At 34.8% G+C, this 14933-nt stretch overlaps 1 protein-coding gene across 2 annotated transcripts in view; it reads left to right on the forward strand.

Moving 5' to 3' along the window:
* Nucleotides 1-14933, forward strand: part of LOC118204675 (protein DEK-like) — a 114678-nt gene that overhangs the window by 69049 nt on the left and 30696 nt on the right. For both annotated transcript variants that reach the window (XM_085807816.1, XM_085807817.1), the window contains exon 9: nucleotides 4033-4094. In XM_085807816.1, the coding sequence (XP_085663942.1) occupies nucleotides 4033-4094 (62 nt within the window). The remainder of the gene's footprint in view (nucleotides 1-4032; nucleotides 4095-14933) is intronic.

A 14933-nucleotide genomic window follows, 5' to 3' on the forward strand; every position in this document is an offset into this window, starting at 1 on the left:
AATAAATTACAGTTTCTACGAAATCAAAGATTCTGCCTTAGAAAGTTCTCCTTAATTATTATAAATATTGTCTATATCATGTGTAATAAAAAGCTCTATAAATATCCCAATATTAAATACACCAAAAACTAACTTCAGCAATTTAACAACTTCTAAAATAAAGCAGCTGACTGTGAAAGAGTATTCAATAAAATACAACTACGAAATTTTGGAGTAAAGTTACAACTTGTGTCATACAGCAATCATTTATTGAAGTTTAATTAAATTACCTTTGCAGTGACTTCTACTTGTTACATTATTTTCAGTATGCATTGCTGTCACAGATAGCTGAGTGTTCAGCGCGCTGCTTTGCAAATGGAAAGGTGACGAGTTCGAGCCTCACCCGTAGACCATATATAATTCAGTTAGCTTTTCTCATTTTGAAACGTGTTTCTTATATTTAATCATGAATCATTATATTCTTATTTTACCTATTATTATTATTATTGTTTTCATTTCTTATTTATTATTATTATTGTTTTTAATTTAGTTTAAAAATGTGCATTGCAAATAGAAACCCTTATGTAATAATATATCTGCATCTCTTTATCATATATCATCTACAAATTATCTCTTTATTTTTACTTTATTGCATATTTTATCATGCACATAATTTCTTATAAACTGTTCAAAGTTTGAACCTCATTCTAAATTCAAAAATTAAAAAAAAAAAAAAAAACCAAGGGACGGGTAGTTTAAAAAGTATGAAGTTGGTTTTATTATATGGTGGATGGTGTATATAAAGAGAATTAAGTAATTTAATTCTCTTTATATACTGTATTCCAAACCAACTTTATATTGGGTTGGACGCTTTTTCTCTGGTAACGTAAAAGCGCATTCGTCAACTACGTTTCAAGTGTAGTCGTGTGGACGGGCCTTAACAAGATAAAATTCAGAACTGCTTTGTTTAGATTTTGCAATTCATAACTGTCTGGTTGTCGGGGAAATTATGGTTTTGAACAATTATAATTTTATAATTATTAGGATAAAAACATTGCAGAGAAATTCCTCTTCTAAGTCCATATAAAATACAGTCAAAAGTCTTTAATCCGGACGTCCATAATCCAGAAAGATCTATAATCCGGACCTCAAAGCTACAAACTTTCTGCGCATGCATCAACACATAATGCATCGACGCATGCGCATAATACTTTTATGCATGCGTTTACGCTTATGCGTTTAATGTATAACGGACGGTATAAGCTAAGCTAAAATTATCTAATTATCTATTTCAGTTAATGTTGCAGATTGTGCTGTTCCTTAATCTTCTAATTGGATCCGGCTTATTTTTTGCAGACTGTTAGAGCAATTTTATAAAAGTAAGCTTGAACTTTCGATTATGTCGAAAAGAATTTCCGATTCTGGAGCTGCCAAAGGATCTACAAAGCGGAAGCATGTTTCGATGTCCGTCAAACAAAAAGTGGAATTGCTGCAAAAAATGGATAAAGGCTTATGCTTTGCTTCTCTAACCATTCCAAAATCATTTTATCAATTTCACGCTGCTATTCAAGAGGGGGGAACGTTGCGGCGCACAATGAACTGGAAGTGATCTGTCAGCACTATCCTTATCTTCAGAGCAGATGTTGTTATTTTATTCGGCTTATAATCCCTTACTAAATGTAGTATTTCATCTCGATGTACTCCGTCTTTGATATGACTTAAATCAAATTCCTCGTCATTATAAATATCACGAATACATATTAAATAGTTTTCTGATTGCAATTTTCCAATTTCGACTATGCGTAATGTATGCTTTACGCATGCGCGCATTGGAAGAAATGTTTAATAAAGTAAACAAATAAATATTAAGGTTTTTTTTTTTTTTTTGTAAATTTGGATACCCTTTAGATTATAATTGCTCTTTATTTCATAAATTACCGTTTGATATTATTAATTTTATAATTTCTGCATACCATCTTGCTAGATTTAAACTGATGATCTATAATCCAGAATCGCCGAAGGAGTCCGGACTAAAGACTTTTGACTGTATTATTTTTCTCAATCTGAAGCTAACATTAGCAAAGCATTTTCATAGCCTTGACATAAGTTTAATCGGAAGCGAATGAAAATTTCAGGTTTTTGCTCTCCTTTTGCATATTTCCTAGGAGCAGAATTATTTAATAGCAATAATAGTTTTCAGGTTTTCTTCATAAAATCCTAGATCCAAACTGTCATTTATGTGCAAAAGTTTCTTTTTACTGCCTTAGGGTGGATTTCTTTGTAATTTGTATTACTCCTGCTTATTGCGGTGGTTGTGTAAGATGCATCTTAGCAGACTTCTGTTGCCTAGAGATCCTTCCAGTTTCTCATTTCTGATGATAAATTCCTTTAGAATTCTAAAGTTTCTAAATCTAGTAGCATCTAAGTGTGAGGAATTTTTTCACTGTCTTCCAATACTAAATTTATATTGTGTTTGAGTAGTGTAGCTTTCTTATTTAAAACGTATATGCAATTTTCCTGAACCATCTGAATGGTATGGCAGCTTTTATCCAAACATGATATTTGTAGTAACATGCTGCATTATAAACTTGTTTTTTTAATCAGTTTTTATTTCATCTAAATGCCATTGTAGTGAACAAATTGTGAAAACGAGAATAAAATGAATAAATGTGCAAATGTTTGCACACAGCTGTTCACCGGCGGATGAAAAAATCCTTGCTAATGAGAGGCTGTATAATTTCTGTTCGCAATGCATGAAAACTGTTGCCATATACTGTAGTCTTGATCTATACTAACTTTAATTGTATCATGTAAAATGCTTCCGTGAAAATTACTAACCATGACGATATTTACATGCTACACTAAGTTGGCATTTAGCAGGTTTGGAACTTTTAAAACATGTTTTTTCCAGGTAGTGTACAGTATTTTTTTATCATATTGTGCCAGTCTACAAAGAGCTGTATTTTTCATTTATGAAGGTTGTTTACTTCATGTTTACTTCATTGAAAATCCACTTAGATTTTTCACATATCCAATAAAGACAGTTTTCACATCATGATGAAATTTCCCCAGTTTTTTATAGCAATGTGAATGAGACTTGGTCTGAAGCTTCAAATTGTCTTTGATAATTTGTCAGAGACTATAATTTGCTTGTAATGTTCGTTTAGTTTAAATGTAAAAGTCATTCAGGTTCTTGTCCTTATTGCTGAAAGTGACAGGTTATTTACCATTTTCATGTGGAAAAATACCTTAGGCTTTTATAAATAACAGATATTAGCCAAGCTGTTATTTTTTTTTTTTAATTTAAGGATTAGTTATAATTAAGCAAGTATATTGAATAAAAATATTCTGTAGGTTCCTATTTATTGTAGCGTCTTGTCTCAGAAATAAATGAAAACAGAGCATTCTGTAGCTTTATTCTGATATCTGTATGCTGTTTTTATAGGTTTAGGTAAATATTTTGTAGACCTAAGAACATTTCTTTAATTCTTTGCTGTCATTCTATTTTAATCTCAGGGTGTCCACACTACCTGAAAAAATCAGGGAATTTGAAAATTGACCAAAAAGTCAGGGCGATTTCATACTGCGATCCCCAAAAAAGTTATTTTCGTGCCGTCAGAAATCATCACTTGGCAAATCATGCATCGCATGAGCAAACAGCTGGCATAGAGCTAGTTATCGCAGCGCCAATCACATTGTTGCTGCGAGGAAGATAAGTAGCTCAAAATGTATTGTTAACATCATGATTGAATTGTTAAAGCTAGTTAAAGAATGTACATGTGCAATAAAGGTAGGCTCAAAATTTTAAGTTTTAATGTAAGCATAATCATCTCATCATTTATTTGTAATGTGGAAAATATTTTCCCAGATCGTTTTTACTAAAGAATTTCTTTAGCTGATTGGAATATTTTATGAATGGTATGACAAAGAGAATCTGTTTGAAATAGTGTAAGCCTAACAGAAACTTCTTTCTTGTTTTTCTTTATATAAATGTAAAATGAAGTTATTCATAATAAAATTTAAATCCTCCTTTTTTTTGAAATTTTATCTTAGATGATGATTCTGATGCCAGTTCTGAAGATGAACCTATTCAGAAAAAGAGTAAAATGCCTACTGTAAGTCCCTGATTCATTCTAAACAGGTTGGCTGTATTTGTCCATGCGGTGTATAAAGTTGTGTTTCCTTTAGTTGTTAGAAAAAGCTCTCTTTATTGTTTTGTATTTTATATTACCAGAATATGTCTTCCTTGTTTGTTGCATCATAACATAAAAAATGGTAAATACATTTTGGCACATTTTGTAAATATGGATTTGTGCAGTTTCTCATATTCCATCTTTGATGCTTATATTCTTATGTCCTGTGTTTTAGTAATTCTTAAAAAAGAAAGACTTATGTTCATTTAATAAGTAAACAAATTGTGATCATACACATAATAGCAAAAATTTTTATCTTGCTGATAAAAATTCCTCAAAAATCTCAAGTTGTATTTCGGCAAAAACTTACTCATGTACTTTAATATTCTGCATGCCATTTAAAGTAATAATAAATGTTCACAACCCAGGAAACTAGAAAATGGAAGTTTTGAAACATCTTGACTGATGCATGGTAAGCTAAAGAATCTTATCAATTCTGACATGTTTTCAGGAAATATCTCTAGAAGGTAAACATAAAAAGGTGATAATGAAATTGGTGATTGAAAATTGAAGTATTCTGGACCATCCATGGATTGAATGGCTCCTTTTCTTGTGTGGCTCCTTTAAAATTTTGCTCTAATGTTCCCACCCTTGCCCATAAGCCAAGGAAAGAAGTAAGGTTCATGAGTTTAATATGTAAAATCACAGACTCAAATTTTGCATTCTTTATTTAAAATATACTCTTTTGAAAAAATCGTAACACCAAGGACTTTTGCATATGTGGCGAAATTTGGTATGCAAAAATATCTTCATCGAACATGCAAATGATCAGTTTCCAGGCAAATGAACAGGAATAGCAATCAGAGTGTGCATTTCTTTCTAGTGTGCAATTCGCAAAGTATAAAACCATTAATAGAGGTGGAAAATTTATCTTTTTTCTATTGCTGTCATTGTAATTCCATGAAAAAGCAATTAAAGATGTCATTGCGATGATCTTGAAGACCTTACAGGCAACTAAAACTTTAAATGTGGTCGCAATGTAGGGTTGCGTGAAGATGGGTGGTTATAATAGCAATAGGCCACCACCTGCAGCATATACACACTGCTGTGTAAAGATGTTGGCAGCAATGGGTGGCTACAAGGAAATTGCAGACGAAATGAAGGCTCTGAAAGGCCAAGGAGCACAAATGCAAGGCAAGACAGGATGATTGTTCGCCAGGCCCAAACCATCCCAAGAGTATCGTTGTCGACTATTCAACGCACTACAACCACGCCTATACCTCCTATGGTGCCGTCCACCATCTCACAGCGTTTATCTGAGGTGCAGTTATGCTCACAGAGGCCTTTAAGACGTTTGCCTTTGATCCCACAACATTGTCAGAGTCGTCTGGAGTGGCATCGCAGCTGATCATCATGGCTGCCATCAGACTGGCATCATATAGTGTTCAGCGACGAATCCCGCTTCACTTTTGAAGCAGATGATCACTGTGTTCGTGTCTGGAGAGGGCAGGACAAGCTGTCCCAATCAGCATTTGTTTTACAAAGGCATACAACCCTGGTGTGATGGTGTGGGGCAGTATTTCTTATGACAGCATGTTGTCTTTAGTCGTCCTCCGTGCATCTGCAACAGCTCAACCATATGTTGATACCATCCTGCGGCTGGTTGTTTTACTTTTCATGGCACGTCATCCTAGGGCCATTTTCCAACAAGATAATGCCAGGTCAGATACCGCTCGCATATCTCTGGCCTGTCTCCATGCGGTTGGTACTCTTCCTTGGCCAGTAAGGTCACCAGACCTTTTACCAATTGAGCATGTCTGGGATATGGTAAGCTGCCAGACTCGAGCACCGCAAAATATCGTAGATCTAGAGCAACAGCTGATGAATGCCTGGCAGAATGACATTAGGAACCTCTACCATTCTTTGCCTCGACAAATTCAAGCATACATTGCCACCAAGGGCGGTTGGACCAACTACTGATTTGAACACTCAGCGGGTGATTTTGAGCCATGAACAGGTACTATAACCTTGAGTTTTTAATGATTTTATTATCTGTATGAGCTATGCACATATTCAATTTCGTCAAAAACAACCACTTCTGTCATGGTGTGTTGAATTTTTTTGGAAGAGTGTGTATACAGGGTGTTTAATAGATCATGGGACAAACTTGGAGGGGTGGTGGAGCGTACTAAAGCATGCATCTTTTTGAATAGTAATGTAGGGTCTAAAGTGACGGGTTAAGGCAGGAACAAAAAAAAAAAAAAAAATACACGAGGAAAATTTGTTTATGTACAAAATCAACATAAAGTGCTTCTTTGTAGCAATGTAGTATTCACAATAAATTCAGAAAAGGGAACACTAACAGTAATAGGAACTAAGCTGTGATTGGCGGGCAACGCAGCAGTAGAGGGCGGTAGTGAGCCGGACTCGTAACTCTGATGTCAAGCATTATGGGCAAGTTTATGCACAAGGAAAAAGCTGATACCATGTATGGTGCTGCTAATGGGAACGGCAGAGCATCGCTACGGTTGTTCTAGGAATGGTGTCCGAACGGTCATATGCTGAAGCACACAATGTTTAAAAGGTTGCATCGGTCTCTGTGTGAAAACGGGTCATTTGAAGCCAGCTCTGACACTAGGAGTGAAAGAAGTGCACAACAACCTCGCATTTAAGGATACATGTTGAACATTGTGCATGAATCACCTCAGACAAGTATAAGAGCTATTTCATGTCGTCTGCAGCTGAGTCATTGCACCATTTGGAGAGTGTTGCATGAAGATGGTTTGCACCCATACCATTTGCAGAGAGTCCAAGCCTTGCAAGAGAGATTACCCTCTTCGAGCTCATTTCTGTCATTGGGTCTTGCAGCAGTGTGCAGCGCAGGCGGACTTCCCATTGAATGTGTTATTCATGGACGAGGCATTTTTCTCACAGGACGGCATCTTCAATCGCCACAACATGCACTTGTGGGCAACTCGTAATCCACGCGACACACGTTCACATGCATTCCCGCTTTTCTGTTAATGTGTGTGCGGGTATTGTTAACAACTACCTCATAGGCCCATACCTCTTACCTGCACTATCATATGTTTCTGCAAGAGATGCTACTGGAATTGCTGCAGGATTTTCCGACTGTCGTTTGCAATCGCATGTGATTCCAGCATGATGGTACACCAGCCTATGACCACGCGCTGGTCCGCAATTACGTAGATGGGACATTTCCGGGCCGTGGTGGACCCGTTTGCCAGATTTATCCAGCTTGGAATTTTTTTTTATTGGGCCATCTAAAGAGCATCATTTACGAAACTTCTGTTGACTCACTGGAGGACCTCGTTGCAAGACTATCCATTGCAGCTGCAAGCGTGCAAAATGTTTGTCAGTCCCTTCTGCGACGTTACCAAGAATGTATTATTTGTGGTCGTAATTTTGAACATTTATCGTGAATACTGTATTGCTACAAAGAAGCACTTTGCGTTGATTTTGTACCTAAACACATTTTCCTCTCATGTTCTTTTTTTTTTTTTTTGCATTCCAACCTTAACCTGTCACTTAAAATCCTACATTCATATAAAAAAATGTATGTTTTAGTACACTGCACCACCCCTCCAAGTTTATCCCATGATCTACGAAACACCCTGTATAAATTCAGTTTTCTGCGGAACTGTACTTTTCCTCTGAAATGCTTTATTAAATGTTGAATGAGCAGAATAAGAAGCAGTGAGATGTGTATTGAAACTCTGGAGTTTAGGAAGGTATAATAGCTCTGAATTAATGAGTGGCCCGTACTGTGTCACGGAATGTTTCAATGAGCATGAAAATCCATGTAAAAATCGTTCAGTATTAACTCGACCTAATTGCTGATGTTGGGATCAGATGATCCTAATGGTGTTATGTTTCAACTTCTGTGGGTTACTTTAAAATTGACAAGTTTTGTGACTACACTCCCTTATCTTATGAATCATGTTCTCATTCTATGCATAGTGGATATTTTGATATAGTAAAGCATTCAACCATCTTCTGCAGCAGTTATTACAATGGTTACAAGGAAAGCCAAAATAGAAGGAAGAAACTTTAAAGTTTAACAGATAATTAAATGGAGATTCTTCAGATTAACATCAGCACCTGTAATTTGCATTTTATCCTCAGTACATGTGAAAATGACCATTTCCAACTAGCTGTATATAAAATATGCTATACTGGTGTGCAATTTCTATTGTGTCAAATAAATCTGATCAGAAATGTAGAGATATATTAAAATTTTGAGAAATACAGTCATCAATTGTCTGTTGTAAAGCTATGTAAGGTTTTAAGCTATCTAGATTTGTTGCTATTGTTAACAATACTTTTTCAGATCACCATAAGGAAGAAATATATTATTCGGACAGTATCACTATGGAACCTTGCCTCGTATTTTCAAATCTTATGAGCCCATTAGTGGTTGAGTAGTTAAAACTACTGATTGCCGTTTAACTTGTATTCAATTTGCAATTTAATACAGACCCATTTCCCTGAGAAACAGATTGCATTATATTCATAAAGAAAAAGCAGAAGTTACGTGAAATATCGATAGTTACACAACTGCCATATGATGAATTATCAGAATTATTCATGAAGCTAATGAAGTATTTTGTAAATAAAAATTCTTTGAAAGAAAAGCATGGGGAAAATTTACTTGATGTTAAAGTAAGAGATAGAGAGTGCCAAGCTTGTTAATGCTGTGAATGATAGTGAAAAGGTTTCTTGTTTATCTTTTGAATCAAAAGTAATTCTTGACTGATGCTGAGCATATTTTAGTATTTATAGCTGACAAAACTTCGCTTAAGATATAAATTGTCATAGTATTTAAAAATTTTGCATCTGTTTGTAAGGTATCTGATTGAACAAGACACCAAGATGTTTAAGTCTCTTACCCAATATTACACAGTTACAATGTCCAAAATCTGGACCACTGGATTTACAGCTCCCCCCCTGCATGCAATTGTTTGCAAAGAAAGAAAACAAAAGAGGCATCTCCCTTTAATATATCCTGAATGTTTCTGACATGCTAGTAGACCTTTTTTCACAATCAAGCATCTGAAGGGCCCTGTTTCTTAATTTTTCTTCCTTAAGCACCAATATGTTGAAGAAACACAGTCATTTGTTAGTATAAACCTGTGTGATCAATGATTTGGGTCCAAGTCTTTTTTTTTTTTTGCTTGGCATACATATTGAGCTGAAACATTCTACCGAAGTTTATCATTCATTTTATACCTGCTGAATAAGTTATAACACTGATGTCGACTTGGCAAATTATTAATTTTTCCATCCATCACCGCACGACTGTCAAGTCATGGCAGCTTGAGAAAGGATTTATGCAGTGATATATCTAAAACAATTTTTTTAATATTGGTTATTGAATATAAAACAGTGTGGGAACTTATTATTTTTGCATTACATTTGGTGATGTTTACGGACTTCAGCCTGCTGGGTTATAAAGTGTTGAATTCATTAACGAGGGAAAAAATTCAATAAATTTCTTTTGATATGCAAAAATAGTTTTTATAAATTATATTGTTTGAATTAATAACTCATTTGTTGCTCAGAAAAGCCTTAAGCATATGTGAGAATTTATTAGTTACTAATATAGTCGAGGTTTGACTTCCGATACATTATACAGTAATGGTTCAGTTCCATGACATTATACAGTAAAAGCAAATGCCTTTGGTCGTCAGTCCTATGATATATCACCAGTTGTATAGCAGATGCTGGTTTAGCTTTATGATAGCCGTGATTTTGAACCGTTTTGAATATTGCAAATGAAAAACCAAACTATCCAATCAGTGAAATTTGTGAAGAAATGTTGAGAAGTAATAAATGGAGATGATATAACAGCAGAAGTTTGTAATCTTGCTGTACTTAAAGTGAAGATTCAAAATCTAGAACCACCGAAGTCCTGGCAAGTCCGGATCATAGACTTTGTACTCCGCCAGAAAATTCTGTTGATAAACTTGTCAGTAAGCAGTGTTTATATAATAATAACTGGTCTGCAGGAAGAATAAAGCCAAATATCCCTCTGGTGTTATTAGAGACATGTTTAACATGGCTTAAAAACTTATTTATTCTTTATTATAAACTTTATTTATTCTCATATTTTCTCCATGCTTTTATCTGTGGAGAATTTGTGTGAAAATTCATTGTGCATGCATGTCACAAGGAATGAGATGATAATTTTTCAAATAAAAAATGCACATGACAGATTGTGGCACAGGCTTCATTAGAAATGTACCATTCCACCATTAAGACTTAATCACTAAAAGTGCTGACATCATTAGAAGTTTTGGGATTCTTAGACATAAGAGTGTAAAGCATGTGTGTGCATAATCTCTACATATAAGGAAGAGTCTGTCTGTGTGTCTCTCTTTTGTGCTTCACGTAAGCTAATAGACTCAGGGATATGAAATTTGGTACATATGTGCATCTAGACAAGAGTCAGTGTACCTCAAAGTGATTTTTTTCAAAATTCGAATGACATTTATTTTATGTTTTTGGATGAAATTGCATCATTTTGAGACATAATGGGCTGCAGGAACAATAACATATCAGCACTGTTGCCACTTGAAAAAATGAGTGCAAAAATTTGCATTTAAAGAGTTTTTAATAAATGTCCCTGATTTTAGCTTCCCCCCCCCCAAAGTGGATGACGACCTTTTCCAGGACCCAGAAAAGTATTGTGGAAAGTTTGGTTACGATAGCTATAGCAGTGACTGAGTTATTAGTGAAAACAGACTTTCTCGCTATGCTTTGTATACTGGACTGCTGATTGTTTTCTCATGAGAATTTGAGAGAAAATATTAATTATGCTTTCCTTTCCAGAATTAGAATTCTTTTATTTATTGCTTATTGTACTGTTTTCAAGTTATTAAAAAGTTTTGCATGACACCCCCCCGAGGAAACAATGTTTTTACCGTCCTCTATACCATTTGAATTCTTCAGATTTTTGCAATGGGAAGTTGGTTAAATTACTTATTAGGATAATTAATATTTCTATTAAGCAGGTGTGTTTGTGCTCCGGGGAAACCCTGGAATTCTGGGGATTTTGAACTTCGATCCCCAAAAATTCCGGGGATCGTCGTTCAAAAGGAAGTAGGAATAATAATGAATTATTTATTTTGATCTGGGTAATTTTGTTTGCTTTGAAAGCAGAAAACGCAAGGTCAGTGTGTGTGTATAAAACTTTTCCTTTCTTTCTCCAAAGGCAGTGATAATGCGTGAAAAGGGGAGAAAAACTTCTTTTTTGTTCTTTCCTTATTGCGAGTTATGACTCATTCCCCCGGTTCTCGGACATTCTCTTCTGGATTCTTTTTGGCAAGTAGGCGTGGCAGAAAAAAATAAAGGAGAGACTTTGTTCGACCAGATGTGCAATCATGTGACTCTGGATTCAAAGGTCTTATCCAAAGAATATGTATTGTTAAGAAGGAAAGCTTCGCAGCAACAGGAGTGGCTCCCTCCGAACGAAAAGAGACACAACTACGCATGCATGAAATATCTGCCACCAAAAAGCGCCAAAGCTCGAAGATTATGTCGAAGTTTGAACAAGTTCAACGGTCACGTTTATCAAGAGTTAAAAGCTGTGTGACTCCATTTTTTCCCCCTACATATTGACAGATATAAAATTAGACATTGCGATATGGATGATACAAGTTCAACTAGTAAAGCAAAAAAGCACGAAAATTCGAGTTTAAATTATCGCGAAAAGTCAAAAAACGATTCAGCTTAACCCGTGTTCCTCAATTTCCTGTACACGTGGCGGAGGTGGAAAATCTCGGCCAGGTACATCACAAAGGGGGAAATTCTCGCCAACAGGTTCCATCGCCAAATCCCTTAGTCGCCTTCCCTCTTCTTTCTAGCGGCGTAGAAGACAAACTGCTTTACATTACGTCTATGGAGCCTTTCCTTCTTTACATAGACTTTCTTTGTCTTATCTCTCCTGGCGTGGCGCCAATAAGTAGAGAAGGGGGATTTTTCGCCGTATTAGGTATTGTCATTGATCGCTTCTCAACTTTTTTTTCTCCGCTGTGTAAAATTTTCGTTTCATTTATTGATGCACGTGTAAATTTTTCGTTTCCTCTATTGAAATCATTTTTTATTTATGTGCGCAAGAGAATTTCACTATGAAATTTCTCGATATAAATAGTGATATTATACAATTAGAAGAAGGTGTCCGGAATGCATTTAGGTGCAATTGGATTGAACGGAGAGATGGTAATGGGGATACCATCGGCACATGGTGCAAGAAAATAAATGTTGCTGGACAAGCATATTGTGTTTTTTGTAACTCACTGCTGAAGTATGGTGGGGAAGGATTCAAGGCTTTCACAAATCATTCTGAAACTGTGATGCTCATAAAATATTCAAAGTGCATTAGACATTCAATGACTTTAAGTAATTATGCTAATTCAAAAAATACTGATGACTTACTGGAGACTGATGCTGGGCCATTGGATATAGTGACAAGAAAAGCATGCCAAGAGGTATTAATAACTTCGTTTATCGCCGAGAATTCTCTTTCTTTCAATGTAGCTTCCAATTTAATCGAACTCTGCAAACAGTTGAGCCGCGATTAGACGGCACTAAACTCGTTGGAAATGTCCAGGACTACTGCATGTTATAAGATGAAATATGGGCTCACAAAAACTATTAAGGAAAATATCATTAAAACTTTAAAGGAGACTCCATTTTCTCTAAATTTGGATGAAAGTACTAGCAATGCGCAAGAAAGTATACTGGCAATATTGGTGCAGTTTTATGACAACAATCAAAATTAAGTTGTAGTTCATCATTTTGCATCTCTAAGGATGGAATCTTGCAATTCAGAAGCTGTTTTTAAAGCAGTTGTTAATACTATTGAAGATAATAATATTCCATGGGCAAACTTAATTAGTGTATGTTCCACGCATGGTGTTACATAGGACTCATGTAACACCATGCGTGGAAAAAAAAGGGTGTTGAAACCAGACTACGATCAAACAAAGCACCCCACTTATTAGATATTGATGGTGACACATGTCACACAGCTAATAACTGTGCAAAAAGATTTGCTTCATGCTTTGATAGATACTTAGAAGATTTGTTCGATGACATCTATTTTGATATGAAAAGCTGCAGTAAAAGAGAAAATTTTTTCTAAATCTGTGAACCCCTTGCCATTAAAAAACTTAAGACCTTGAAGAGACCAGACCATAGGTGGGTGTACATTTTATGTGTTTTAGAAAGAATCAAAGATCTGTGGGATGCTCTTATTGCATTTTATTTTCACTACTTGGATAAAACTGATACAGGGGATTATTTTTCTTATGTTGAAACTGTATACAATAAAAGAAATATTTCTGCAGCTCAGAAAAAAATTGTTGAAGGGGTGTATTCTTGCTTGCATTCCCAACAACTCACAAAGGATGCTTTAGCTCGGAAAAAAAGAATACTAAATAGGTTATTTGTTATGCAAAACAAAACTTTATTGCATATGGCATTATATTCAGCAGTATTACCAGAGTTCAACACATATATTAAATTATTTGAAACAAAAAAAAACAATGCTTCATTTAATACATTCCAGTATTTATAAATTGATGGCAAAATTTTTCTCTTTTTTTTATGAAGCCAGAAAATATAGAGTGCACATCTTATAATAATTTATTAAAGGTTGATGTCACAAATCCAGAATTCCATCTACCTAGCAAAGTAATATTTACTGGTGCAGAAGCTTCTACTCTCGTGAAAAAATTATCAAAAAATCATCCAATAGCAAAAGAATTCCAAATTTCTCTGATGAAAGCTTATACTAATACAGCATAGCATATGAAACAGAAATTACCCCATAAAAATTCGGATCTAATTAGTTTTACAGCATTAGATCCAAAGCTAAGAGGTGAAACCAGTACAATATTAGCTTTTGAAAAATTATCATCTTTTATGTCCCATATTTTTAGTGATAATGAAAAGTCAAAAGTAGAAGCTGAAATAAGGTTATACCAGAGTGATATTGATATCACCAAAGAAATGCTCTACACATCTGATGAAAGTGGAAATCAAGTCAAGTGTACAATTGATAAATATTGCTCTAAAGTTTTTAATTTAAAAGATGATTTCACAAATGATTATAAGTATCTTACATTGGCTAAATTGGTCAAAGCCTGCCTTAGCTGCTTCCATGGCCCATTAGTGGAAAGTGCATTCAACTTAATGGATACACTTGTCACTGACTATAGAGCCTCTCTTAAGATTGATTCCCTAGATGCAGTGCAGACTATTAAATATGATTATAAAGAAACCTCATGTGAAAAATATGGCTCAAAAAATCCAATGACTAATCCAATTCACAAAGATCTCTTACTGAATATGAGCGGAAGTTGGAAAACATATCAAGAGGACTTAAAAACATGTATTTCAGATGAGTCACCTATAAAAGTCTCTGAAAAACCTTCTACATTAGCAGAAAAGCAAACTGCTTCTACCTCTGCATGTGCAGTTCTCGAGGAAATTTCAACTATAAATAAGGAAAATAAAAGTCAACCTTCCTGCAATTATGAAGTTCACCACAAAAGAAAGACAAGCCCACAAACATCAGAAAATAAAAAAAAGCAGCAGAAATTAGATAACTTTTTTTTAAAGAAATAATTCAGGTAATTTAAAATATTTACATAAAATATAGTAGTTTATATTTATGGTTATTAATTTTGCAAAAAAAAAGTAATTCATTGAACTTTTATAATTAGGTCATTCAATACTTCATAATTGTAATTTTTCTTTTCTCTCCCCCCTTCTCGAAACTCCAAAATGTCTGTT

Source organism: Stegodyphus dumicola, chromosome X1 (genome assembly GCF_044657685.1).
Source record: "Stegodyphus dumicola isolate Sdum_Otavi_A_Nest chromosome X1, ASM4465768v1".
Lineage (NCBI taxonomy): Eukaryota > Metazoa > Arthropoda > Arachnida > Araneae > Eresidae > Stegodyphus > Stegodyphus dumicola.